The sequence below is a fragment of the Oryctolagus cuniculus genome, chromosome 9 (assembly GCF_964237555.1).
Source record: "Oryctolagus cuniculus chromosome 9, mOryCun1.1, whole genome shotgun sequence".
Taxonomy (NCBI): domain Eukaryota; kingdom Metazoa; phylum Chordata; class Mammalia; order Lagomorpha; family Leporidae; genus Oryctolagus; species Oryctolagus cuniculus.
This window is the reverse complement of record NC_091440.1, coordinates 68,337,044-68,362,819: the sequence shown is the minus strand read 5'-3', so window position 1 is coordinate 68,362,819 and position 25,776 is coordinate 68,337,044. Positions and strand designations below refer to the sequence as shown.

Genomic DNA, 25,776 nt, shown 5'->3' with positions numbered 1-25,776 from the left:
AGATATGGAAGTCAATTACAAGTATAGTTTCCTCTGTAAATGGGAGTAATACCACATATGTGGCAGGCTTATGGAGGATTTTAAAAATAACCAAGTATAGGGCCTAAAATCCAATGAAATTTCAACAAGTGGATTTTTTTTACTTTAGATACAGAAATAGTCTTTACTTGGAAAAAAAATAAAAAAAGAACCATTAGGAATTCAGTTTGCCTATTTTTACCCTGCTTTGGAAACAATAGCTGAAGTTGTCTAGAATATAAGATCAGAATTCTCTTGCAAAAAGGGACAAGGCATTGGATAAGCATGATGCTGAAAGATCATGGAAAGTGTTTATATACATCCTCTTTGCCAAGAAAGCAGTTAAAACATGAGTAAACTAAACGTTTACAGGAAATATACCATGTTTACAGAACTTTTCCCTTACATATTAGTATTGTCACATGTAAGCACTTAATATGGTACTTTAATTGTCTTCATCATTTTCAACATCTCTTTGGGTCCTTACAGTACATTCTAGGAAAACAGATATTATTCTCTATTTTAACAACTTGAAAACCAAGAATGAAAAAAAATTAACCTGAAATAATCATCAAAAAGTGGCAAAGTTCGAACTAAGATCGAGCTTTTGAGTCACTATCCAAGGTACTTTATCTCCTATTTAGGAAATAGAAATAGCTGGAATGGTGAGGATGTTTCAAGCTTGACAAAAGGAGAAGGGGAAGCATGAAGTGTTTATTTCCCCTTAAAGCAAAATTTAAAAAGTCAAATATTTTATTAAGTTTACAGATTGTGACAAATATATACTAATTTAAGACATTAATACTAGGGGAAGCTGTTTTTTGGGGTAAATGGGAACTCTTTGTACTACTTCACAACTTTTGTACATTTAAAACTATTCTAAAGCACAAAGCTTAAAAAATTTTATTAAGTAGCAGTTTATTAAGGCTAAAATTCAGTTTAAAAAGTCTGCATTATCTATACAGTTACAAAACATGGAAAATACTAGTAATAAGTAAAACTACAAAAGTTAGCTTAGGTTTTGTGGTTTTGCTTGTTTGGTTGGTTTTAATGTTTTTAAGGGGAGAAAAGAAACACCACTGATTCTATCCAAACAGCTCCCCATCTTATACATCTTTACTTTATCCGGTTCCCAATATTTACCCTGTTATACAGAATGTATTTAGCAATGTCCACTGAATAAAAGAATGCTCTTATGTTGTATTCTTGCTCCCTTGATACCACAAAATATAGTATAACCCTGGCCAACTGATTCATGCAGCCATACCTGAAGCACTGCAATTCACCTGGTAGTGGTACATGAAGCAGTGTATGAAGGAAATAGAACTACCTTAGACTTACACATCTATAAATTTACAAACTTAGAAGTGATATTTCATATAAATGAATTTTCAAAATAACATTTATTCTTTAAATTGCCATATTTTATCTTACACTGATCTTAGTGGAAATGTTTGAAATTTCTAGGTTTTCCTTCCTTGCCTTCATCTATACTTTGATGTACAAATTTGCATTTTGATAATATGACTCTGATGCCTCAAACCCATCAATATAAACATCAATTATCAGGCTGTTCCATTAACATAGTGACTCTTCCCAGAGTTACTGTAGGATGTTATCCAACTGCCCCTTCTCTAAATCATCCTAAACTACTTTCAAAAACAAAGTTCCCTACTTCCTGCTCCTTTGCTCTTATTCACAGACTAACAGCACCCAAAGTCATAGCTTCTGAAATTATAGCTGTCATTCTAAAAAATGTAAAACTAACACAGGCAGTTAATATACTTAATCTTATACAAATTCTGCATCAAACCACTGTGGCTATTTTCACTGCCATAAGGCCTGACTCAAAGGCTTTTCTTCTTTCACTTCCTAGTTCTTTTTTTTTTTTTTTTTTTTTGTTTTTTGTTTTTGTTTTTGTTTTTGACAGGCAGAGTGGACAGTGAGAGAGAGAGAGACAGAGAGAAAGGTCTTCCTTTTGCCGTTGGTTCACCCTCCAATGGCTGCCGCGGCTGGCGCGCTGCGGCCGGCGCACCGCGCTGATCCGATGGCAGGAGCCAGGAGCCAGGTGCTTTTCCTGGTCTCCCATGGGGTGCAGGGCCCAAGCACCTGGGCCATCCTCCACTGCACTCCCTGGCCACAGCAGAGGGCTGGCCTGGAAGAGGGGCAACCGGGACAGAATCCGGCGCCCCGACCGGGACTAGAACCCGGTGTGCCGGCGCCGCTAGGCGGAGGATTAGCCTAGTGAGCCGCGGCGCCGGCCTTCACTTCCTAGTTCTAAAATCTATTCTAGACTCTTGCTAGAAGTTTGGTCACAAAATAATAAGACTAGTACTTATTTTAGCATATTTTCTTTATATTTAGTATAACATAAGGAAAACACACAGTAATAGCCACCAAACAACCATACAAACCAAATAATAGAGGAAGCTTCAACAATATGTATATAAGGACTATTACCTAGCCAATTATTAGCCAGGAGTCAATAAACTGAGCCCCAGGCCAAATCTAGCCCACAGACAGCTTGTTTCTGTTTGGTCCTTGAGCTAAGAATGGTTTTTATATTTTTAAAAGACAATAAACAAACACAAATATTCAACAGAGACTGTAAATGGCCCACAAGGCCTAAAATATTTATCATCTAATACTCGACAGAAAAAAAATTTGTCAACCCCTAATTTAAGCTACCTAAGCTAGTATGTGTGAGCTATCCAGTATACACAGAACTTAAGCTATTAATATGTCAAAGTAGATGTAGTTTTTTTCAGTGATGAGTTCCTAATGACACAGCCAAGCTGTCTTGTCTAGCCTTGCCTATTCCTCTTCTGATCCAGTCCCACAGCTTACCTAAAACCTCTACCTAACTTAATTTTTTTCTTCCTTGTAATACTTGTCCTTGGATACTCTACTACTTCCAACTCAGCCTGTCAATCTCTTAGGGAACAATTTTCCATTTGCCACATAAATCTTTCCTAAGTTTGAAGTCTGACTTCCTCAAAATGCCTCTTAAGATTCTTCTAGCCCTCTCTGACTGCACTTCCCATTAAAGATGGCAGCACAAACTTTAATAAAACCATCTTATCTTGTTTGCTACTTTGTTAGTCTAGTATCCCCAACTACTTTATAAAGTACTTGGAGGAGAGAACCCATTATACTGCTTTTTTATCTCCACTGTAATGTCTCATCATCCTCTGAGCAGATGCCACCTCCCAAGTGCACTTCTCTATCTTGGAGAAAAAAGTAGCCTCAGGACTGGTAATCTGTGACAAGTGATGGAAAATATATCAAGATGACACCATAAAGGAAACTGATGGAAAACCATCGACTTCACTGTAAACTTAAAAAGGATAGCACAGATTGAAGACAAGAAAAACAAAATAGTGGGAGGATTGAAAGGTAAGAATCAAGAGATTAAAAAGATATCACTGGGCCTGCGCTGCTCCACTTCATATCCAGCTCCTTGCTAATGCACCTGAGAAAGCAGCGGAAGATGACCCAAGTCCTTGGGCCCCTGCACCCACATGGGAGACCTGGATGGAGTTCCAATGTTGCAGCCATTTGGGGAGTGAGCCAGTGGAGAGAAGCTCTCTATCCCTCCCTCTCTCTTTGTAACTCAGCCTTTCAAATATAAATAAATCTTCCAAAGAGAGAGAGAGAGAGAGAGAGAGACAACCGACTAACACTCTGAAATGAAATTAACAGAAATATTAAGAAAATTATAAAAGCTCACAATATATGTAAAAGAGTAAAATCTGCCTTGCAATACTACTGGCCATTAATTTCCCTTAGACAAGCAGCTCTTGACACTGACACACACAGGGGCCATATTTCTTGTTTTGTAATGTGATAAAGTTCAACGCAGTAGATATGCACAGTATTCTAAATCTCTGCATTTATCATATTGTGAATTTATTTGAAGTCTGCTACAGAGTGCTAAAGAAGGAGGAAAAAAAGAAAGAAAAGACAGAAAGAAAGAAAATAAATAGCAATCCTTATCTTTTGCTTACCTGGCTAATAACACTGGCACTTACATGCACATCTTTACATCACTCTCAAAGGCTCTATCTAGACTGTTTTCTTGGGAAAATGAACCAAGAATTTTTTTAAAAATCATTTGGTTAGTTTATCACACTGTATTTAAAATACAGGTAAAATATAAGGGGCACAAGTTTTGAATTATGAACATAAGCAAACATAAATGTTCTTAAACAAGAATAAATAATACTCATAAGCCTAAATTTAAAATGGATAGATTATAAATTAAATGCTCTTTGCCTAAGGAAAGTCACAAAAGATGGTACGAATATTAATCACACATTCCTTTTTTTCCCTTGGTTTTTAACATAATCTCTCAGCCCTTACCTATGTCTGGTTAGGGATGATGGAAATTTTTTTCTTAATTAGCAAAAAAAAAATAAGTTCAATATCATATCATAGGCATCTGACAAAAAATTATCCTTAAAATGCATGGCAAAATAAAATAGATCTGCTCTTAATTACTCACATGAAGAGAGGAAGTGACAACACAGATGGCACCAAAGAAATCTGTTTGTTCAAATGCATATCATTAATTTGGGAGAAGCAAATTACCCTTATAATTATGCTTGACTGAGGCCAGGGGTAATCAGGAGTTTATTTTTCCTGAGTATTCAATGATTTGCAGGATTTAGACAAAAAGGGAGAAGAGGGAATTCAGAAGCATACAGGTGGCTAAAGGTGGCCAGCCCAGAATAAAACCATTTTCTAGTTAACCTACACATGGAAAACTAAGAGATGATCCATGAAGTGAAACACAGTAAAATTTAATGATAGTATTCAAAATTCTAAATATAAAATCTAATAAAACATTAACAAGATTTTTCCTGTCATGTCACCATCTCTTTTTCCCACTAATCAGTGATATTATTGGTGAAAGCAAGAATCATTAGCAGGTTAAAATGCTAAAAGCAAAATTTGGGGTTGTAATTTATAAAAGACACGTCAGAAATCCTCCTTTTATCACTATTTCTGTTAGGCCCACCATCTGTCTCAGTGACACTCTATCTCAACACTTGAGAAAAAATTAATTCAAAGAAAATATCAAGCAGGCAGAGGACTCAATTCTCTTGAACATTTTTAGGCGATTTAAACAAAACTTACAAGATGGCAAGAATTACAGTTTTAGCCAATACACAAAAACTAAATATTTATCCAAACACAAGATTACAGCCCCAAAACTCATTTTGTTTCTGCCTAACATATGGCTCAAACTCCTGAGTGGCATATGTTTGGTACTGGTAACAGCACAGTGATAAAATACTATAGAAAGAGTGCAACTGTTATGTTATTTTTATAATACAGAAACACACACACTTTGGTTTCAAGAACTAAAAATACAGACCTCAGTAAGATGCAAAATATTAGGCTGCTGTTTTAAAAGCCATCGGGAACACAGACCGAGGATTATACCTGCTATTCTTAGCTAACAGGTGGTCCCATATCAAGGTTTTCGAAGGAACTTACATAAAATCTCAGCCCCCCCCCCCAAAAAAACGAAAGAAATATCTAATTCACGACCCCTAGCACCCCCAGCAATCATTACACACACCCCCTAAAATAGCCCAAGGCTTTTCAACTCCACAGTTTAGTAAGAGAGACGATCAACGACTACGCTCATTAAAACAGCGACTGTTCTACTCGCAACTGATAAAGAAAATATCTGCCCATTTTCCTTTACCTAACACATGACGTCCTCCCAAAGCCGTGTCAAAAGTTCAAAGATCCAGGTGGTTACACAGGGCGAGGGCTGCAGCTTCGCTTCCACCTCCCGACTGCACAGGTGGTTAACTCACCTGGGGAGAGGAACGGCTGGGTACTGGCAGCAGCCACACAGATCAAACACAGAAGGGCGGGTTTTCGAGGTTTTAACCCCAAGGTGAGCCGGGGGTGGAATGGGGTGGGAGGGGAACTCTCTTCAGAAAAGTCGCCGGCTGCCGGGCGGCCCAAGCCCCGCGGCGCAGCTAGCGCCCGGCGATCCCCTCCAGAGGGCTCCGCACCCGCCCCGCACACCCTCCGGAGCGGCGCTGCCCGCCGCGGGGGAGGCAGGGGCCCCGGGGGAGGGCCGCCCGCGCCCCCGCACCGCCGCGCGCCCCCGCAGGCTCGCCCCGGCGAGGCGCGGCCCCGACAGGTGCCCGACTAGTAGACGGGTCCGGCCCCCGGCTCCGTGCCCCTCAGCCCGCAGGTCGGGGTGGGATGGGCCGGGCCGCCCTAGAAGGGGCCGAGCCCCGCCGGGCGCCCCGGCCCTCAGCCACAGCCTAACGGTTTCCGCGGCGCCAGCTCCGGGGCGGGACGGGGCTGGGACGGCTCAGTGTCGCCCGCCTTTCGCGGAGGGAGTGCCGCCCGCGCTCTCACCTCCGAGTCACGCCGCCGTTCTGAGGCAGAGGAAGGCGGCTCCCCTGGCGCCTCTTCGGGTTCCTGATCGATCGCGATCTACCTCAGCGGCAGAGCCCGCTCTCGGGGCCGCCGGCGCGCCGACTGTTGGGGTTGTTTTCCCGGCAGTGACGGCGCTGCCTCAGCCTCGCTCTTCGCTGCCTCTCCGCGTAGCTCCCGCTTTCTGTTTCACCCGAGGGACCACGAACGCCGCCGCCGCCATGCTTACTACGGAGCCGGGAGGAGGAGCCCAGGGTCGGCGCGCCGAGTGCGGCTGCGCGAGCCCTGCCGACGGCGCCCCGGGCCGGCGGGGACCCCGCGCCCCCGCCCCGCGCCCGCCGCGGGTCTCTCCCCGGGGTGCGAGTCCCCGCGGAGCCCCGGCGCGTGGCGTGCCAGCGCCCTCGCGCCGCTCCCGGAGCGCCCACCTAGCCCCGGACTCGCGGCTCCGTCTCCCTCTCTCCCGAGGCCCGGCTGCGCCTGGCTCCGAGCCACACTCAGGAAACGTGTAGTTCATTGACGTTCCTAGGGCCGCTCGCTCAATACTCAACCCACATTCTAAAAAGGCTCCCTCTCGACACGCACCTTGTCCGCCCCTTTCCGAAAGCACCAGAATTTAACGCCGGCAGGTGCTTGTGGAGACACTCCCCCAACCCCTCCAAGGACTGCGAAGCCAACGGAAGAGGGCTTGGATGCTCCCAGTCGCAGACTTTCAGAGCCCGGGATCTCGATAGCAAGCACAAACATTTAAAAGATTGGCTTCCGTTGAGAACATGTGGGGTCGTTTCTTGGTCTCTGCGGCAGCCACATCGCGTGGAAACCCATTACCTTAATTTCCACAACAGCTTGAAGACTTACGAGGGACCGCGGCAGAGATTTCCTTAAACCTCAAGCAATTGGGGGCGCTGCGGCGGTGCCCACGGGCTGGTCTAGGCTGCCTGCTCCGGCGGTTTCCACCGGAAGACCTGGGGAGGGGGAGTCCTGGGGACGGGAGTCCCACCCCAGCAACCACCCGTTCGGTGAGGGTGACAGAGGTAACCCAGCTCCGGGTCTGGCTTTCAGTTCATTAAGCGTGCGGCCTTTTTTTTTTTTTTTTTTTTTTTTTTTTTTTTTAGCAACATGTTTTTACACCGTTTTACAGAAACCTCTGAAAGTATGTAGTTTCTACTTTCTTAAAGAATACAATGCCTAATGAAATCCTTTGTGGCCGGCTATCAAAAGCGATACCTTTGTCGCACGCTGACGTCTCAGGGGAATGCTGAGGTTTATAAAATCCTGACTTGGTGCGGTTTCCGCTCCTCCGCACCCTCCCCCCATGGCCTTGGGAATGTTCTCATCGCCTCTTCTAATATCTGTCATTTCCTCATCATCCTCTTTATCCACTCTGATCTTTCCTCTCAACCTTTCCACTTTACTGTTTAATTTTTTTTTTACTCTTTTCTCCTTTCTCTGCTTTTTTTTTTTTTTTTTTTTTTTTTTTTTTTTTTTTTTTGCTATGGCCCCAGGTGATGAATGATGGGATATTTCTATCCGTAGACAGCTAGTGAGACGTTCCTTTTCTTCGGGTCAGGAAATAGGCGCGTGACTGTGTATTAAAGGTATCTTGCGATATTTTCATAGCTCTTCACCATCAAAATTTTCTGCCCTGCAAGAAATGTTTGTTTTCCTAAACTTCCAAATTTGGCTTTCTTCCAGACAAAATTGCTGGAAAGCAGATCTTAGAATAACTGAAGTGTAATTGTATGTTGTTTTAAAATATGAGGATTTATCAGAGTGTAGGTTAGCTGCGTGGCTTCTCCATTTGGCTGCCCAGTTCTCTTTGGCCTGAGACTAGGCTAGGAATTTCCAAACTCAACTCTAAGCTAGTAATTCCCAAAACTTCCTACTTGGGAATTTTATAAAAATACAGAATCCTATAATCCACCCTTAGGATTCTGATTTCTTTGTTCATAGGGAAGCCAAGAAATAGCATTTTTAAAAACAATGTTTTTGGGCCGGCGCCGCGGCTCACTAGGCTAATCCTCCGCCTAGCGGCGCCGGCACACCAGGTTCTAGTCCCGGTCAGGGCGCCGGATTCTGTCCCGGTTACCCCTCTTCCAGGCCAGCTCTCTGCTGTGGCCCGGGAGTGCAGTGGAGGATGGCCCAAGTGCTTGGGCCCTGCACCCCATGGGAGACCAGGAAAAGCACCTGGCTCCTGGCTCCTGTCATCGGATCAGCGCGGTGCGCCGGCCGCAGCGCGCTGGCCGCGGCGGCCATTGGAGAGTGAACCAACGGAAAAAGGAAGACCTTTCTCTCTCTCTCTCTCTCACTATCCACTCTGCCTGTCAAAAAAAAAAAAAAAAAAAAAAAAAAAAAAAAAGAATGTTTTAGTGAAGTATGTATGTCCCTGGGCATTCATGCATAGGCAGAGTGAGGAAGAACAGCTATTTTATTTGTTTGTTTTCTTTCCTGAGAGAGAGAAGAGAGAGCGACCGAGCAAGAGCCAGCACTCCTAATTGCCGGTTCACTCCCCAAACTCTCTCAACAGCCAGGACTGGGTCATGCCCAAACCAGGAACCAAGAACTACATCCAGGTCTTCCACATGAGTGTCAGGGACCCAGTAACTTGAGCCATCAGTGCTGCGTCCCAAGGTGTGTATTAGCAGGAAACTAAAGTCAAGAGCAGGAGCTGGGAATTGAACCCAGACACTCTGGTGTGGATTGTAGGCATCTTAACCACTAGGCTAAAAACCTGCCCAAGAACAGCGATTTTGAAGGGGAGTTGGGCATAATGCAGGATGTCTTTGAAATGGCCTTAGACACTGTGGTCAACCACATGGTAGGCTATGAGGTTCAGTTAAGCAAAGACTGGGGGAATTTATGTCCTGTGGAGAAAATTAAATATACACATAATTGACCCTAGCTTGTACACCAGTCTAAGTTCTCTGGGAACACAGAGAAGGACAGTAAGTTATGTTGGCTTTGATCAAATCACTTCTCTACACAATGCTTCATTTTCCTTATCAATCAAATAAGGGCCATTTTCAACTCCCATCACTACAATACTTTGAGCACTATTTGTCCTTGAACATTTCTAGTCTCTTTGGTGCTGCATTTTCTGGACACTGCTTCTCTAATTCCTCTGCAGGCTCTTGCTTATCTCTCTCTAGCTGTTAAACATAAGAACTCAAAATTCACATTTAAGTTCTTTCCTGTTTCTTTGTAATCCCGTGGACTAAACAACATTAGCCACCACAATGATTTTATCATCTCTAATGATGATTTCCATGTATTTCCCTCTTGTACAAATTGTTCCCCTGCACTCCAAATTTGATACCTACTGCTTCATTGACATGTCCACATAATGTCTCAAAAGTTACCAAATTTAGTCCAATAGAGTTCATGAACTCTTTGTTTTCATTTCCCTCATCTACCCAGTTGTTCAAATCAAGCATCTGGCAGCCATCCTTGAAGTCTCCTTCACCTTCACCTTCATTCCTCACATCTGTTGCAGCACCAACTCATGGTAATTTTAACTCTAAAATGTCTTTGGCCCACTTCTTTCCAATCACTACCGATCTAGTTTGATCTCACTGTACACAATCTCGGGCCCTGCTTTCATTTGTTGCAACAAAAATGATATTTCAAAAAGCAAATATGATTTACATAAAACTCATAAACAGCTTCCCACTGCTCTAGGATAAGACTGGAGTTTTTTTTTTTTGTTGTTGTTGTTGTTGTTTTTGCCAGGCAGAGTTAGAGAGAGAGACAGAGAGAAAGGTCTTCCTTCCATTGGTTCACTCCCCTAATGGCTGCTACGGCTGGCGCTGTGCCCATCCGAAGCCAGGAGCCGGGTACTTCTTCCCGGTCTCCCACGTGGGTGCAGGGACCCAAGCACTTGGGCCATCCTCCGCTGCCCTCCCGGGCCACAGCAGAGAGCCTGGAAGAGGAGCAACAGGGACTAGTACCCGGCGCCCCAACCAGTGGTACTAGAACCCGGGGTGCAGGCGGAGGATTAGCCTAATGAGCCACGGCACCGGCCAAGACTGGAGTTCTTAAGGTGGTCTTTCAGACCGTGTGAGGTCTGGCCCCACTCTCTTTTTCCAGTCTCATCTCCCAATGCTTCCTGGGCAAAAGACTTACCAGGCTTCTTTGAGTTTCTTTAATGTCCTATGACCCCAGCAGCCCCAGGTTCTATATATATACTTTCTTCCCCCTTTTAACTGTCTTCTATCTCACTTGGGCTTCAGGTTTCAGCTTGAAAGGGACATCCTTGGGAAAAACATTTCTAGCCTCTCAGGACAATTTTAAGACCTGTTACTGGTGTCAACTTTCCTACCATCATCTACCTTTCCTTCTTATGACTTTCCACAGTTTGTATTACATTTTGGCATGTGTGAATGTATGAATACTTGGTTAATGACTGTTGCTGCCTCTGTGAGGACAAAGACTATGTCTGTGTTGACTTGCACAGTGCCTACCACGTAGAAGGTGCCCAATTACTACTGAACAATTCAGGGATATTCTTTGAGGTCTCTTCCAGGATTCTAGAAGGTTGTTGGATAACTGATCATTTTCAGAAGTGGTGTTTTTTTTTTTTTTTTGTATGATTACTGGGAAGAGATGCGGGAAAGTGTTGAGAGACAGTTCTCCTTAGTTTTTATATATCTGTACATCTTGTGAACAGAGGCACTAATAGCTTTTGTTCTAGACTGTCTCTTCAAGGATTTTTGTTTGGCAAACAGCCTTGGAAAATAGACCTAATGTCCCCCGCCAGAGCAGAGGGCACATCTGTTTACCATCCAATATAATAAAGAGAATGCTACTTCTGAGGTAAGGCTAGAATAAGTTTTCTTGTCTCCCATTATAAAAGACTGAGGGTTTCTTAAGCTCAGGGTTCTTAACTGTGACAGGAATCTACTGCAGGTGGAACCACTCATTGCTCCAAATGAAACCTGGGTGAACATGACACTGCTGCCAGCTGCTATGCTGAAAGTAATACAGTTCTTTGACCCATCCATAAGTTATTAGTAAGTTGTTAGCTGGCAAGGAGGAGGACAATAAAAATCTCAGACCATTCACAGTTGTTTTATTTTGTTTTCAAGACTGATTTATTTATTTGAAAGGCAGAGTGACACAAAGAGAAGGCGATAACTCCATCCTCTGGTTCACTCCAGAAATAGCCACATCAGCCAGGACTAGGCCAGGCCAGGAGCCCAGAACTCCATTCGAGTCTCCCATGTGGGCTGTAGAGGCCCAATCCTCTGACGGTCCTCTGCTGCTTTCCCAGGCACATCAGCAGGGAGCTGGAACCAGTGCCCTGTTATGTGATGCTCGCATTGTAAGCAGCAGCCCAACTTGCTGCACGACAACAATGGCCTATGCACAGCTCTTGACAAAGTATATGGGTTGAAGAGAGAGGACAGATGAAGAAGTCAAATGGAAAGTAGAGATTTGTCTTGTAGAACGTTTTGAGGGAAAAGTTTGCTGATGAAAGGAGAGAGATGGGACAGTAGATTGAGGTAGGGGAGTTGTGTTGCTCGAATCATCCAAGTAGCACTGGGGTCCTCACTGTGAACACAAAGAGAATTCTGTTGCCGCTGTCCTTTCTTTAGGTGCAAGTCTGGAAGAGGAAGAAGCAGTTGACCTGGAGGGAGGTACACCAAGTAAAGCAGCCAAAAGCATGTGTTTGTCTCTGAGGAGGAGTGTGGTATGTAGGGGAGGAGAGACTGCCTTTGGAATCAGGTAAATCTGGGCTTGAATCCCAGCTCTTTTACTAATTGCTTGATCTTAGCCATGTTATCTGACCTTTCTGGAACCTCAGTTCCTCATCTAAACTAGGAATAAAATTCCCACCTTACAGAACTAAATAACATAATATGTGAGAATGCCAGATATAGGCCTAATGATTAACAAATAGATGATACTATGTGATTAGCATGTCCTGGATAATTATGACCTCAGGATGTTTGGGAATTCCAGAAGCTTCCTCCACATTTCCAAGGATACTTGGGAAGAAACTTGCCCAGGGTCAACACTTGCTCTAAATTCCTGATCCTATTGCCATGCTATTACTCACTATGTATTCCCAGGAATGGGACAGCTCTTTCCCTAAAATCAAAGGAAACAAGGCCCAAGATAGGAACAATCTTGAATTGTTCAAGAAATAGTAATTGGGTACCTTCTACATGGTAGCCACTATGCAAGTCAACACAGACATAGTCTTTGTCCTCACAGAGGGAGCAAGAGACATTAACCAAGTATTCACACATGGAATGTTGGCCAGTTACACCACAGGAAATTTCTCTCTGGCTATCATTTTCCTTAGACTTCATACTGCCACTAATTTTCCATGTTCCTTCACTCTAACAAGAATCTTCTCCACATTTTTCTGAATTTCTGGGTCCCCTGAACAGCACTTCTTTTCAAAGCCACCAGGGGCAATCGCCAAATACTTGTTAATTTACTGTTACTCAAAGCGATGTCTCTTTGTTTCCTTTCCTAACTTTTATCCAGAATAGCGATGGAGGCCTTAGCTTTAATCTCAAAAATGAGAAGGTCTGTTAAAGTGATTGCCTAAACCAAATATCCAAGAGAAGTACTTCTTAAATGTTGGCATGAATAAAAGCACCTGGGGTACTTCTTTAAGCCCTCTTCCTCACTCCAAGATTTGATTCAGGTATCTGTTTTGCAAGCATTACAAGAAATTTTGGTGAGTATAGTCCATGGGCCATACATTGAGCATCTTAGGGCAACCCACCCCAACATCAGCCGACTTTTGCAAATGAGGTTTTTCCCCCTTGTGACGTACAGTTTAACTAGGGTACACTCAGTTGTTCAAGAAAACTGCCCATCTATGGCTCAAGTCCTTTATATTGTTCTTCTTTATAGAGAAACTAGTTGAGAAAAACCAAGAAATTCCTTAGTCACAAACATGATAATCTTAGTAATCCAAATTTGTTAATGTTACTGATATACTTTCAAAGCAATGCTAGGAGGACAGTTCTTACTTCCAAAAAGGGGAAAGACTTATCTGGTTACTGGCCAGTCTTATTGAATAGCTTCCTGATCTAAAGGGGCTATACAATAATACACAGATTATAAGGATTTTTTCTAGGTTGAAAAAAAAGTCTCTATATCTGTCTTTTGGACTTCAACAGCTCTTTGATGTTTTGTACAGCTTTAGGAGACTCTGATAGCCACCCTGGGTTTGAACACACTATCTATGATCATTATCAAGCATAACCAGATGACAGAAGAAGGAGATAGGAATCAATAAGAATAAGTAGGTAGAAAATGACTTGAGTTTTAAAAAGTATCTCCCAAACTACCTGGCTTTTATTTTCTCCCCCACAACAAAAGCAAATTTCAAAACCAGAGCAATCATTTACAGAGATAACAACAAAATCTTTTTTTTTAAACAGTGAAATCTTAATCTGGAAAAAGTAGAAATAAAATATAGGTGTTAGGACATGGAAATTCAGATAACCTAAATTTCAATTGTGATTTGCCAAACTTCAGAAATCTCTTCCCCAAATTCAGAGGTAAAAATTAGTAAATCTTTACATTCTTAAAACTACTAGATATATCAACCACCTATTCATGGTAGATAGAGAAAATATCTTTATACAATAAGATATTTACAATATACCATACACAAATGATATAATAAATTGCCCTTATCATTTTAAATTATATTGTAAAAATGACATAGATAGTCTTTAGATAAGGATAATGATGTATATTAATGGGAAAACCCAGGGAAGTAATTTGTAAATTAAAGGTTAAGTTTTATTTCTTATCTCTTACTTTTATCTATAAAGTTTTTAAAAGTTAAGACACTTCTGAGCTTCCATCTTATTTTCTTTATGTATACATATAAGACATAAACCCAGTACTATTATGTTAAAAACCCAATAGCAAAAATTAATTACTGCTAATAATTGCAATTACTAAAAGAAAGCAAAAGTAAGTGACCCTTACTTAAAAAATAATGAAATATGACTCTATCAAATAAACATTCAACTTCAAATTAGAGAAGCTAATGACTTGAGACATTACAAATTTAAATGTAGCTCATTTTCCCCAGCTATAGCAGAGTAAGAATAAAGTATAACAGGATTGTACTAGAAGTCTCAAGAGTTCTCACATTCGTCCCCCATTCATACGCAAATCTTCTCCAGGTGATTCTAAGAATCCCCAGGGATTTGCAAAGGTACACTCCAAGAATCAGTCTTCTAGAAGGCTGCATTTCATTTACTGTCTTCCTCCTCTGGTTCACTGAAGTGTTGCCATTTGTTGCCTCTCGAGCCAACAAAGCTCTACACTGAAACTCTGCTGACTATACCAAGGCTTCCTCTCCCTGACTTATGCTGCCCCAATGCCTATATGAAAGCTACAGTTTTCCATGGACATAATCTCCTATAACTGTTGTCTTCAGCTCCCAAACTCCCATGGACATCATGGTGAAACATTGATCATATAATTTGTTTGCAGCTTTGGGACTCCAGCGTGAGATCGTGAAATAGACAAGTTCCACTAAGCTTTTCCTCTAAGACTTGGCAATTGACCTTTCATATCTCTCTTCATTTAGGATGATTTGTTTCTTCCTTGATAAATAGGCCTGTTCTAACCAGCTCTGGAGACCTGCCCAAACATGTTCAACTTGCAGGGCAGGAAAAATATAAAACAAAAAATAAAAAACAGTTTAAGCTCAAGCTGTGACCCCAACTCCAAAAACAACTAGATATTTCAGATGAGGGACTTGGATGTTAATGAAATGACTTATTATATTAATTTTTTAAATAACGGCATCTATTGAACATTGATGTTATGCTAGGCATCTTATTCAATGTAGAATCAGAGCAGACTCTTTTAAAGAAAGAACCTAATTGAAGTTGATAATCCAAATTCATTTAAGAGAGAAGTCTATTGCGAAAGAATCAGCAGTGATACCTATGGAATACCTTTTATATTGAAGGCTGTATAAAAGGAACAAATGCCTTGACCTTAACAAATTTACTTTCTGTGTTGATTACTTATTTTTTGCTCCCAAGTGCCAAACCAACCCTTTTATGCTATGCTCTGGGATGCTAGGACTTGGTCTTGAAATTACATTTCCAGACTCCCTTGCCAGCTGTCTTCCTGTTAGTTTTTGCCAACTAGAGATGGGTTGGCAGGGAGGTAAGAGACAGGACTTGCTCTTTATTTGCAGTTCCTTTTAGTGTGCTTCCTTTGAAAGGTAACACGTGCAAGGAGAGCCTTGGTTTCTTTTGGCGTGCTCAGCACCAGCTGTGCCACATCCCTTATTGGCTACCAGGACCAGCCAGCTGTGCCGCTTGTTAGCATAAGCACCAACTACATGATACCACCTGTAGAGAGCTGAGTACCAACTGTGAGTGCCTACTTCTCCAAGCTCCTGGGCCTTTCTATTGGAACTCTTGTCCCATAAAGCCCTTCAGGGAATAGCCACTTCCTAAATGCACTGTTAGTCTTCTAACACCTGAGTAAGTCTTTGGTTTCTGTTTCTGAAGTCCTAACGTGGACTTTAACAGATAAATTTTAGCCAGATAAATTAAAAATATCTGGTAAGAGAGATAATATACTCATACAAAAAGATTCAGAGATACTTTTATGACATTTTAAATGAATAACTTGGATACAAATTGGTATATGGCGCTTCAAAAGGGTTAGCACTCAGTTGCTATTGGTTAATCAATGGCAGACATTGTGCCTTTTTTTTAAGATTTATTTTATTTATTTGAAAGACAGAGTTACAGAGAGAGGTAGAGACAGAGAGAGAGAGAGAGATAGGTCTTCCCTCCGCTGGTTCACTCCCCAGATGGCCGCAACGGCCGGAGCTTCACCCATCTGAAGCCAGGAGCCAGGAGCCTCCTCTGGGTCTCCCACGCAGGTGTAGGGGCCCAAGGAGTTGGGCCATCTTCCACTGCTATCCCAGGCCACAGCAGAGAGCTGGATTGGAAGTGGAATAGCCGGGACTAGAACCGGTGCCCATATGGGATGCCGGTGCTTCAGGCCAGGGCATTAACCCGCTGTGCCACAGCGCTGGCCCCAACATTGTGCTTTTAAAATGCAACTTCTTTAATCTTCAAATTAACATGGTGGTGAAAATTCTAATCTTCCCATTCTATAGATAGGAAACATTGTTCTGGGAGATTAAACTTATATTTGTGTGTATAGAACTAAGAAAGTGGCTACACTTCACATCTCAAACACTATCCTGTTATTTAATCATTTTACTTATAATAGTTGATATTTATTATATATTCCATGTTCAGAAGTAGTGAGAGTTGAAGCAAACCTTGAATAGAACAGCCAGAAGAGATCACTCTTGCAGAACAAATAGCTACAAAGGCATAAAAGTAGAGAGTGCCAGGTATGGGTGAGCTGAGAAATGAGCCAGGATGAAAGTCTGTGATGGAAGACATGAAAATACAGGGTAGGAAAAGTAGTAGGCTGAGGCCAGATCAAGTTGGACTTTGGCACCTGAGGAATTTGGGAGCTACTTATTTGTAGTCAGAGGAAATGCAATGGCCAAAGTGAAAAAAGCTATTTGATATTGTTGATTAATAGCCCTCTTCATGATAGATTTGTCAAGTCAGTGTTGTTATCAAAGGCATTTTAAATAACCAGCACATTAATGCAAGACAAGAGAAAACCTTTATGGATTACTGCCATCAAACCAAATAATTATTAAAGGAATATTAGCTTTGCATAAATTTCAAAATGAGCAGACATCAAACAAAATTCATCATAAGAAAAGAAACTGATTTTTACCACAGAGGAAGAAAATATTTCTTTATTACTTGCTTTAAGATAAAGTCCTAAAATAATCTCCAGGGCTATGAAAAATAGGTCCTTTATATGGAGAGGTATTATTATTGGACTAATATGTCTTTAGGGGATAAAACAAAGAAATATTAAAATGACAAGCCAACAATACCAAGTTGAGAGATGCTGATAAAGTGGTTCACCAATCAGCCTGTCAGTGGACTATTATGTTCTGTTACAAACCTCTTCTTGAAGCAATTGGGTTCAGACACATTATGGGTTAGGTAGACTTTTATGGGCTAGCTTAGAATTTCAACTGTCATTTATAACTTTGTTTCCATGGCAAAATACCTTTGCAAGTTCTAAACACAGCAGACTTTCAAATTAACTTTTGTAATATAACCCATTTGTAACTTGGGGACTGCCTGTGCTTTGAATGTAGATTGTCTATTATAACCAGGTCTTTAACTCCACTGAATCTCAGAGGATTTCAAATTAGTTAGTACCTTTCTTTCAAATCCGATGCCTTATTTAGGAAAAGGGGATTAAAAAAAAAAAGCACCTGCTGTGAACCAAAAAGCAAATTCAGTAAGTTTATTCCTCTAAAGGCCTGATTATAAACATTTTGTCTATAAGAAGAAACATTTTATCACTAAAAATTCAACAAATAATCTGAGTATTTATAACATTATCTAATGGACAATAAGATTGGCTTATACTGGTTTTACATATAATTTACAATGCAAAGAAAAGAATCGAGCTGATTTGCCTTAAAATGCTTCTCTAATACTTTGCTTAATAATGACATTTAGCTATTGTAGCTGAAATTTGTCTAGACCAGAATTGTAAAGATTGTGTAGTGATTTTCCACTCAACAGTGCACAAAAATTTGCAAGCAAAGAACTAGCTAATATACCTGCTGTTAAAAATGGTAGCTTTTCAAGAGATCAGGAAAAGGACCTAAAACATTTGATTGGATTTCCAAGTAATTTTTACTCTTTCAAGTAAATTTTTATTCTCTCTTTAACAAGAGAATGATTGGAATGGATACAATGAAATAAGAAATATCATTCTCTTCTATCAACTCATACTTACTGAAGTAAGCTCATTATACTAGTTAAGTTAATTAAATTCAGAGTAGATAGATTTGGGAGATACTTTATGTATGTGAATTTCTGGTTTTTCATCAGGGAGATAAGCTAATGTAAGCTGGTGTTCTTACTTTACTTCTCTTACAAACCATTTTTTTTCTTATCCATTTATCACATAACTGGCAGAAATATACATTAATACTTGATGTCAAAGAAAACTTGAAGGTCTTAAAAGCAAGTTTTCAATTTTATGCTCTAAGTATCAATTGAACTCTTATCCGGACAGGTTGAAAATTATTATCCTCATCTAAAGTTCACTTGGCCCTTAATTTTTTTAAAGATTTATTTTGTTTATTTGAAAGAATTACAAGGGAGAGAGAGGACTTCCATCTTCCAGTTCGCTACCCAAATGGCTGTAATGGCCAGGGCTGGGCCAGGAGCCAGGAGCTTCTTCCAGGTCTCCCGTGTGTGTGCAGGGGCCTGGGCACTTGGGCCATCCTTTGCTGCTTTCCCAGGCACATTAGCTGGATGGGAAGTGGAACAGGGTGCTGGGGCTGCGAGTAGTAGCTTAACCTACTATGCCACAACACAGACATGCTGACCCTACATTTTCTAATTGTTTTTCAAATATACCATTTTTGGAGTCAAAACCTTGTAGCCAATATACTCATTCAGGTACATCCTGAGGGCCTTATGTGTAGTCTATTCATTGCCATTCAGTTCTCAAAAGTTCTAATTTCTATGGTTTTCTTCATAATCTATAATGCTACTTACAAGTACTTTTTTTTTCTTCTTGAACATGTTAAAATTCACATTTTATTCTTTGTGTCTTTTTTTGGAGTTGGGGTAAGAAAGAAATGTAGCTTGTTTCCATTTTACCACTTTCTTGAGGCATGATTGGCATACAGAAAACTACACATTTAGTGTATACAACATAATGAGTTTGGAAGTAAGTATAAACCCACATTCTATCCCTCACCTCCAATAATTTCACATTTTTTCCTATTTTTTATTCTGGGAAAATAAGGTGTTTTATATAATCTGACATGAAGTTATTGAACTCTCTTTGATAATATGTGATAATTCTAAAAATATGCACTTGAAAGGAATGCATTTTCTCTATTTGATACATAAGTCTGTTCATATTCACTGATCAAACTTGCTAATTTTGTTGTTCAACTCTTCATTGTAAATTACTATCCATTTTGAGTATGAGCTTCTAGTTTAAAATCTGAGAATGTTATTTTGTCTATTTTGCCTAGTAATCCAGTAAGATGTTATTTTATATATTTGGGGGCTATGATTTTATTACTTACATGTTGAAGATTAATATATTTCCTTGGTGGATCATTCCTGCCTAGTTTTATTCAATGTCTCTATATGATTAATACTTTTCTAGTCTTATTTTTGCTATTACAATTTTTTTCCATTTGTTTGATTTAGCATGTATTGTTTTTCTTTCCATTTATTTTTAGTTGTTCCAAGTTATGCTTAGGTATATCACTTATAAACAGCATATAGTTAGACTTTACTTTTTATCTATTCTGGTAGTCTCTATGATTTTAGAAATGAGTTTAATCTATTTATAGATTATTGTAATTCCTGATCTATTTAGACATATTTCTTCATTCTTAGTTGTAGTTCCTTCTTATCATTTCTTTTTAACTTTCTTCCCTCCATGCTTTCTAATAGATTAAATAAAATTTTCAATGTGCTTCCAAATTTTCTCTGCTGGCTGGAAATTACATATTATTTTTCTGTTCTTTTAATGAATTCATATGAATTCATTCATTTATTTTTCTGTCTTCTTGCAGAGCACAATTCTGGCCTATTTTCCTCTGAAGCATATGTAACTTCCTTGTTGCTCTTATATACTATTTTTGTTACATTTGGTTACATTTAAAGTCTTAATGAACTGCTTAAATTAATATAGAAATATGTATTTATTACTTACATCTACTAACTTACGTTTACTAATGTACTTTTAGCTATTTCTGTGTCTTTTTTTTTTTAATTATCCAGTTTTATTTGACAGGTAGAGTGATAGAGAGAGAGAGACAAAGAGAGAGAAAGGTCTTCCCTCCATTGGTTCACCCCCCAAATGGCTGCTACGCCGATCCGAAGCCAGGAGCAAGGTGCCTCTTCCTGGTCTTCCATGCGGGTGCAGGGCCCAAGCACTTGGGCCATCCTCCATTGCCTTTCCGGGCCACAGCAGAGAGCTGGACTGGAAGAGGAGCAACTGGGACTAGAACCCAGTGCTCATATGGGATGCCGGTGCCACAGGCGGAGGATTAACCAAGTGAGCCACAGTGCCGGACCCTCTGTGTCTTATTGATTCTCCCTCCATGCTTTCTCAGTAGATTCACTTTTCTTGTAGAATGCAGCATAGATTTAATAGCTCTTTTAGTTTGTGAAAATTTTGGGATAGATCAAATAATTCCTAATCATATCTGATCCAGATACATTTTTTAAAATATTTTTTATTTCTTTATTTGAGAGGTAGAGTTAGAGAGAGAGAGAGAGAGAGACAGAGACAGAGAGAAAGGTCTTTTCATTTGCTGGTTCACTCCCCAGATGGTCGCAATGGCTGGAGCTGAGCAGATCCGAAGCCAGAAGCCAAGAGTATCTTCTGGGGCTCCCACACAGGTGCAGAGGCCCAAGCACTTGGTCCATTTTCCACTGCTTTCCCAGGCCATAAGCTGAGAGCTGAATTGGAAGTGGAGCAGCTGGAACTCTGTAACTGGCATCCATATGGGTTGCTGGTGTTGCAGTCAGAGGCTTAGCCCGCTAAGCCACAGTGCCAGCCCCCATATTTTTCTTTTTTAAAAAACTATTTTTATTTGAAAAGCGGAGACAGACAGACATCTTCCATTTTCTGATTCACTCCCCCTAGAGGCTTGCAACAGCCAGTGCTGGGCCAGGCTGAACCAAGGAACCATCCTGGTCTCCCATGTGGGTGGCAGGGACCTAAGTATTTGAAACATCCTCTACCATGTATGCTGCCTGCCAGGGTGTGAATTATCAGGAAACTGGTTGGATGCAGAGGAGCCAGGACATTAACCAGGCACTCTAATATGGGATCAAGGTTTCTCAAGTGGCAACTTAACCACTACATCAAATGCCTGCCTCGGCCTTCTCACATTTGCAAATGTACCACATGCTGTGGCACTGTCTCAGTTGTGGACCATTCAACTAGATAATCTCTTTGCTTGAGTTCTTAATGTGGAGTCCATAGAGACCCATAGGATTTCAGAACTCCCCTAAAACTGGAAGGAAAAAACTCAAAACATATGCTTTCTTGTTCAATATGACACACATGTTGCTTTGTCAAAGACTGTTGTTTAGTGCTGTTATTCAAGCCAAGCAACAATAACCCTTCCATTAATATATCTTGGCCTATAATTTATGTATTTGCTAATAAGTCTTAATAAAACACATAAAATAAAAGTACAAATTTACTTTTTTTCAATAAGTTAGCTGTGTTTAAATATTGTTTTATGTATTTTATGCATTTAAGAGCATTCTAATTGGAAGTGGGTTCTGTAGGCTTTATTAAATTGCCAAAGGGGTATATCACCCCAAAACGTCTAAACTTTAAAACCTGAGGCTTCAACATTTTTATCTTGTTCTGCCTAAACTGGATGTTTGGGATAGGGCTAAATTCAGGAGTGTGATGGATCAGAACCAGAACCTTAGTGAGGGTGTATCTAAGAAGGATGTCCCAAAAGTAATCAAATATCAGCACAGCCCAGAATATAGTTAGAGTGAATTTCTGTAGAAATAAAGTCTGTTACAAGACATGATGAAAGAAACTAATAGGATGCTGCACATGGTCTCTTGGACCTGCTGTCTCTTCTACTAGGCTAGACCCTGAGTTCTCAAACTTTGGTGTGCATATGAATTCTGAAGAATTTGCTGGGGTAAGCATTATACTTGTGGTGCATATAACTTGTAGATGAAACTCTGAAGATACCTGGGCTACACTGCACAACTTTTTAAAGGGACCAGTTGTTGACTGATACACATTGCATTTGACTGCTCCATTGCCCTGAAAAGTCCTTCTTTTTCATCTCCTTGTTACACTTTTATTCATTTGTGGATTCTAGAGTACATGTAGACTCATCTATATTTGTTCTTCTCAAAACCCTCCACTCCTTCCATAGTTCTTTATTCACTTTTCAATGCACAGAGGTTTTTATGTTATGTGAAAATTGTTTATTCAAATGAAATGCCATTAGACTGAAATCTTCAAGGGTAGAGACTATTACGATCCACTGTGGGTCTCCCCTCCCCAGCCCCTTAGATGTTTGTGAACTTGAACTGAAATTGAAGAAATTCACTTTTCACTGAGAATTTTCATAGTTATTTTTTCTTGTAAATAAACAATATTTTGGAGATTAAGAGTTAAAGTTTTACTTATTTTATCTTTTCCCCTCTTAGATGACATTTCTTGGGAATATGTACACATACACACATACATATATATATAAACAACATATATATTATATATTATATATATAAACAATACCCCATTTGATTATTGTAAGAGAGAAAGTTTCCTACCCAATATTCACTCTCCTCTGATTACATATAAACCATGAAGCCAAACTAAACTAAAGCAAAAGCCTATGTTTCATAGTCTTCTTTGCAGAAAAGGGTAATCATGTTAACCAGTTTTGAACTGTGAACAGAAGTTATTAGGTAAGAATTCTAGAACAGGGGCTGGCGCTGTGGTGCAGTGGGTTAACACCCTGGCCTGAAGCGCCAGCATCCCATCTGGGCACTGGTTCTAGTCCCGGCTGCTCCTCTTCCAACCCAGCTCTCTGCTATGGCCTGGGATAGCAGTAGAAGATGGCCCAAGTCCTTGGGCCCCTGTGCCTGCATGGGAGACCCGGAAGAAGCTCCTGGCTCCTAGCTTTGGATTGGTACAGCTCCGGCTGTTGCGGCCATCTGGGGAGTGAACCATCGGACAGAAGACCTCTCTCTCTCTCTCTCTCTCTCTCTTTCTCTTTCTCTGCCTCTCTGTAACTCTTTCAAATAAGTAAATAAATCTTAAAAAAAAAAAAAAGAATTCTAGAACAACCCCTTATAAGAAATATAGACAGATACACTGATTTAACATTTTTGTCCTTTTCCCCTTGACCTTCCTCTTCTTCCTATCAGAACATAGAGACAATGTTGGGAACAGTCACCTTGGAACCACACTGGAGTGGTTGAATGGGAAGATGCATGGTGCTTGGACTTGGATTATTGTTTTTTAAGATTTTATGTATTTATTTGTGAGAGAGAATTAGAGAGAGACAGAGAGAAAGGCCTTCCTTCTGTTGGTTCACCCCCCAAGTGGCCTCTATGGCCGGAGCTACGCTGATTCGAAGCCAGAAGCCAGGTGCTTTTCCTGGTCTCCCACGCGGGTGCAGGCACCCAAGTACTTGGGCCATCCTCCACTGCCGAGAGCTGGACTGGAAGAGGAGCAACTGGAACTAGAACTGGCACCCATATGGGATGCCGGCATCGCAGGCAGAGGATTAACCAAGTGAGCCATGGCACTTGCCCCCTGGATTTGGATTAAGTTGTGGAACTTCTGACCAACTCCAGATCTTTTACTTCTGGATTCTTTATAACTAGAAGGAAACAAAAACCATGGTTTTTTTCTTTCCTTCTCTCCTTTCTTTCTTTCTTTTGCTTCTTCATGTTACCCTTCTCCTCTTCTGCCTCCTTCTTTGTACCCCCACCACCTTGAGATTTCAGACTTCTGCAGGAGAATGCACACCTTGACTACTAATTACCTAGAATTATCAATGGCTAGAGTATTACAGCAAAAAACAAACTAAAAAATTGACCATTACTTAGTTGCTTATTTGACCAAAATAGGAAACAAAATAGGAAACTCCATCACTAAACTTATCTTCTTAAAACCTTCCCACACTAAATATAACTTATTTGATTAGATGAAGTGAATGGCTATATATCAACTGAAATTTTTTTATGAAATAGCTGACAATCATAAGTATTTCATTAAAAGTGAGAAATCATATATCTTTTATCTGTAAATAAACTACCATAATGATATAATATACAATATTAGAAGGGATGCTATACCTGTGTATTTATTGACAACAAAGGAACTCCATGATATACTGTCAAGTGAGAAATAGTTATGAATATGCATATTAATTTCACATTTACAACTCTACATGGAACAGAAGAATCACCCAGTTGAGCCCTGACCATCAAAATCATGTAGCAAAAAACAGGAACACAAATTCTCACTATTCCACCCCCCTCCACCTTTTTTTAAAATTTATTTGAAAGGCAGAGATGTTTTCCATCTGCTGATTCACTCCCCAAATAGCTGCAATGGCTGGAACTGGGCCAATTCAGAGCCAGGAGCCAGGAGCCTCTTCTGTATTTTCCATGTGGGTGCAGGGGCCCAAGCACTTGGGCCATCTCCTGCTGATTTCCCAGGCACATTAGCAGGGAGCCGGATTGGAAGTGGAGCATCAGGGACTCGATATACATATATATATATATATATATATATATATATATATATATATATAACTATATATATATAAGTATATATACACACATATATATAGAACTGTCCACAAAGATGTTTACTATAGTCTCCAATGATTAGCAGTAGTGGAATTTAAGATGATTTTTACTTCATATCTTATAATTTTATATATTGCTTGCATTTTTTTGCATGACTGTGGACTATGATCTTTACAATACCAAAAAAGTAATACTTTTTTAAAAAAACAGTATTTTAAAAATACTTTTTCTTTTCTTTTCTTTTTTTTTGACAGGCTGAGTGGACAGTGAGAGAGAGAGACAGAGAGAAAGGTCTTCCTTCCGTTGGTTCACCCCCCAATGGCTGCTGCAGCCAGCATGCTGCGGCCTGCGCACTGCGCTGATCCGAAGCCAGGAGCCAGTGCTTCTCCTGGTCTCCCATGCAGGTGCAAGGCCCAAGCACTTGGGCCATCCTCCACTGCACTCCCGGGACACAGCAGAGAGCTGAACTGGAAGAGGAGCAACTGGGACAGAATCCAGCGCCCCGACCGGGACTAGAACCCCATGTGCCAGTGCCACAGGTGGAGAATTAGCCTATTGAGCTGTGGCGCCGGCCTTTTTTCTTTTTTTCTTTTTTTTTTTTTAAAACAGTAGAGTATAATAATAAGAACCTTCTTATTAAAAATAAAGCAATTTTCCTTGAGGACTAATTAAACTACACTTTGAGGGGTTGAAATAAAGGACAATGTTTTGTCATCAGAAGGAACTTGTGCTCTTGTACTACTTCCTCTGGGAGTTCTGAGCTGCCAGTAGTCTTCCTGGCCTACTATGCTGCAAAAGCCACATGTAGGTACACAATTGAGATGAGCCCAGTTTGTAGTTATCTCCATCAAGGCACCGCCAGAAATTGAAGTTAACTTTGATCCTCCTGACTAGCCCCTTTGCCAACTAACACTGAATGATCTTTGTCAACTCT

The 25,776-nt window shown here is 40.7% G+C and overlaps 2 protein-coding genes across 8 annotated transcripts in view; one reads left to right on the top strand and one right to left on the bottom strand.

Annotated features, from left to right (window-relative positions):
* Window positions 1–7,390, bottom strand: part of FNDC3A (fibronectin type III domain containing 3A) — a 183,540-nt gene extending 176,150 nt beyond the window's left edge. Inside the window, exons 1-2 of one of the 7 annotated variants that reach the window (XM_070048855.1) lie at window positions 6,409–6,542; window positions 5,735–5,849 (exon numbers count right to left, since the gene is read on the bottom strand). Coding sequence is in view for 1 of the 7 variants with exons in the window: in XM_070048854.1 (XP_069904955.1) it covers window positions 7,009–7,170 (162 nt within the window). In the remaining 6 variants the exon portion in view is untranslated. Of the gene's footprint in view, window positions 1–5,734; window positions 5,989–6,408; window positions 6,688–7,008 lie in introns of those variants that run through there. The other 6 variants (XM_070048854.1, XM_070048856.1, XM_070048857.1 and 3 more) reach the window with 6 other exon arrangements.
* On the top strand, window positions 7,197–25,562 carry LOC127487251 (uncharacterized). The gene is made up of 4 exons (XM_070048331.1): window positions 7,197–7,234; window positions 7,276–7,457; window positions 12,018–12,147; window positions 25,097–25,562. The coding sequence occupies exons 1-4, from the start codon at window positions 7,197–7,199 to the stop codon at window positions 25,110–25,112; spliced, it is 366 nt and encodes a 121-aa protein (XP_069904432.1). The 3' UTR covers window positions 25,113–25,562.
* The last annotated feature ends 214 nt before the right edge of the window (window positions 25,563–25,776 follow it).

What these genes read in the sequence shown, in the direction of transcription:
- LOC127487251 (XM_070048331.1), top strand. Translation starts at nt 7,197, where the DNA reads ATGTGGGGTCGTTTCTTGGTCTCTGCGGCAGCCACATC. An exon ending in GTCTCTGCGGCAGCCACATC is followed by an intron (nt 7,235 to 7,275) that starts GCGTGGAAACCC and finishes AACAGCTTGAAG; the next exon opens with ACTTACGAGGGACCGCGGCA. An exon ending in GTTCGGTGAGGGTGACAGAG is followed by an intron (nt 7,458 to 12,017) that starts GTAACCCAGCTC and finishes TCCTTTCTTTAG; the next exon opens with GTGCAAGTCTGGAAGAGGAA.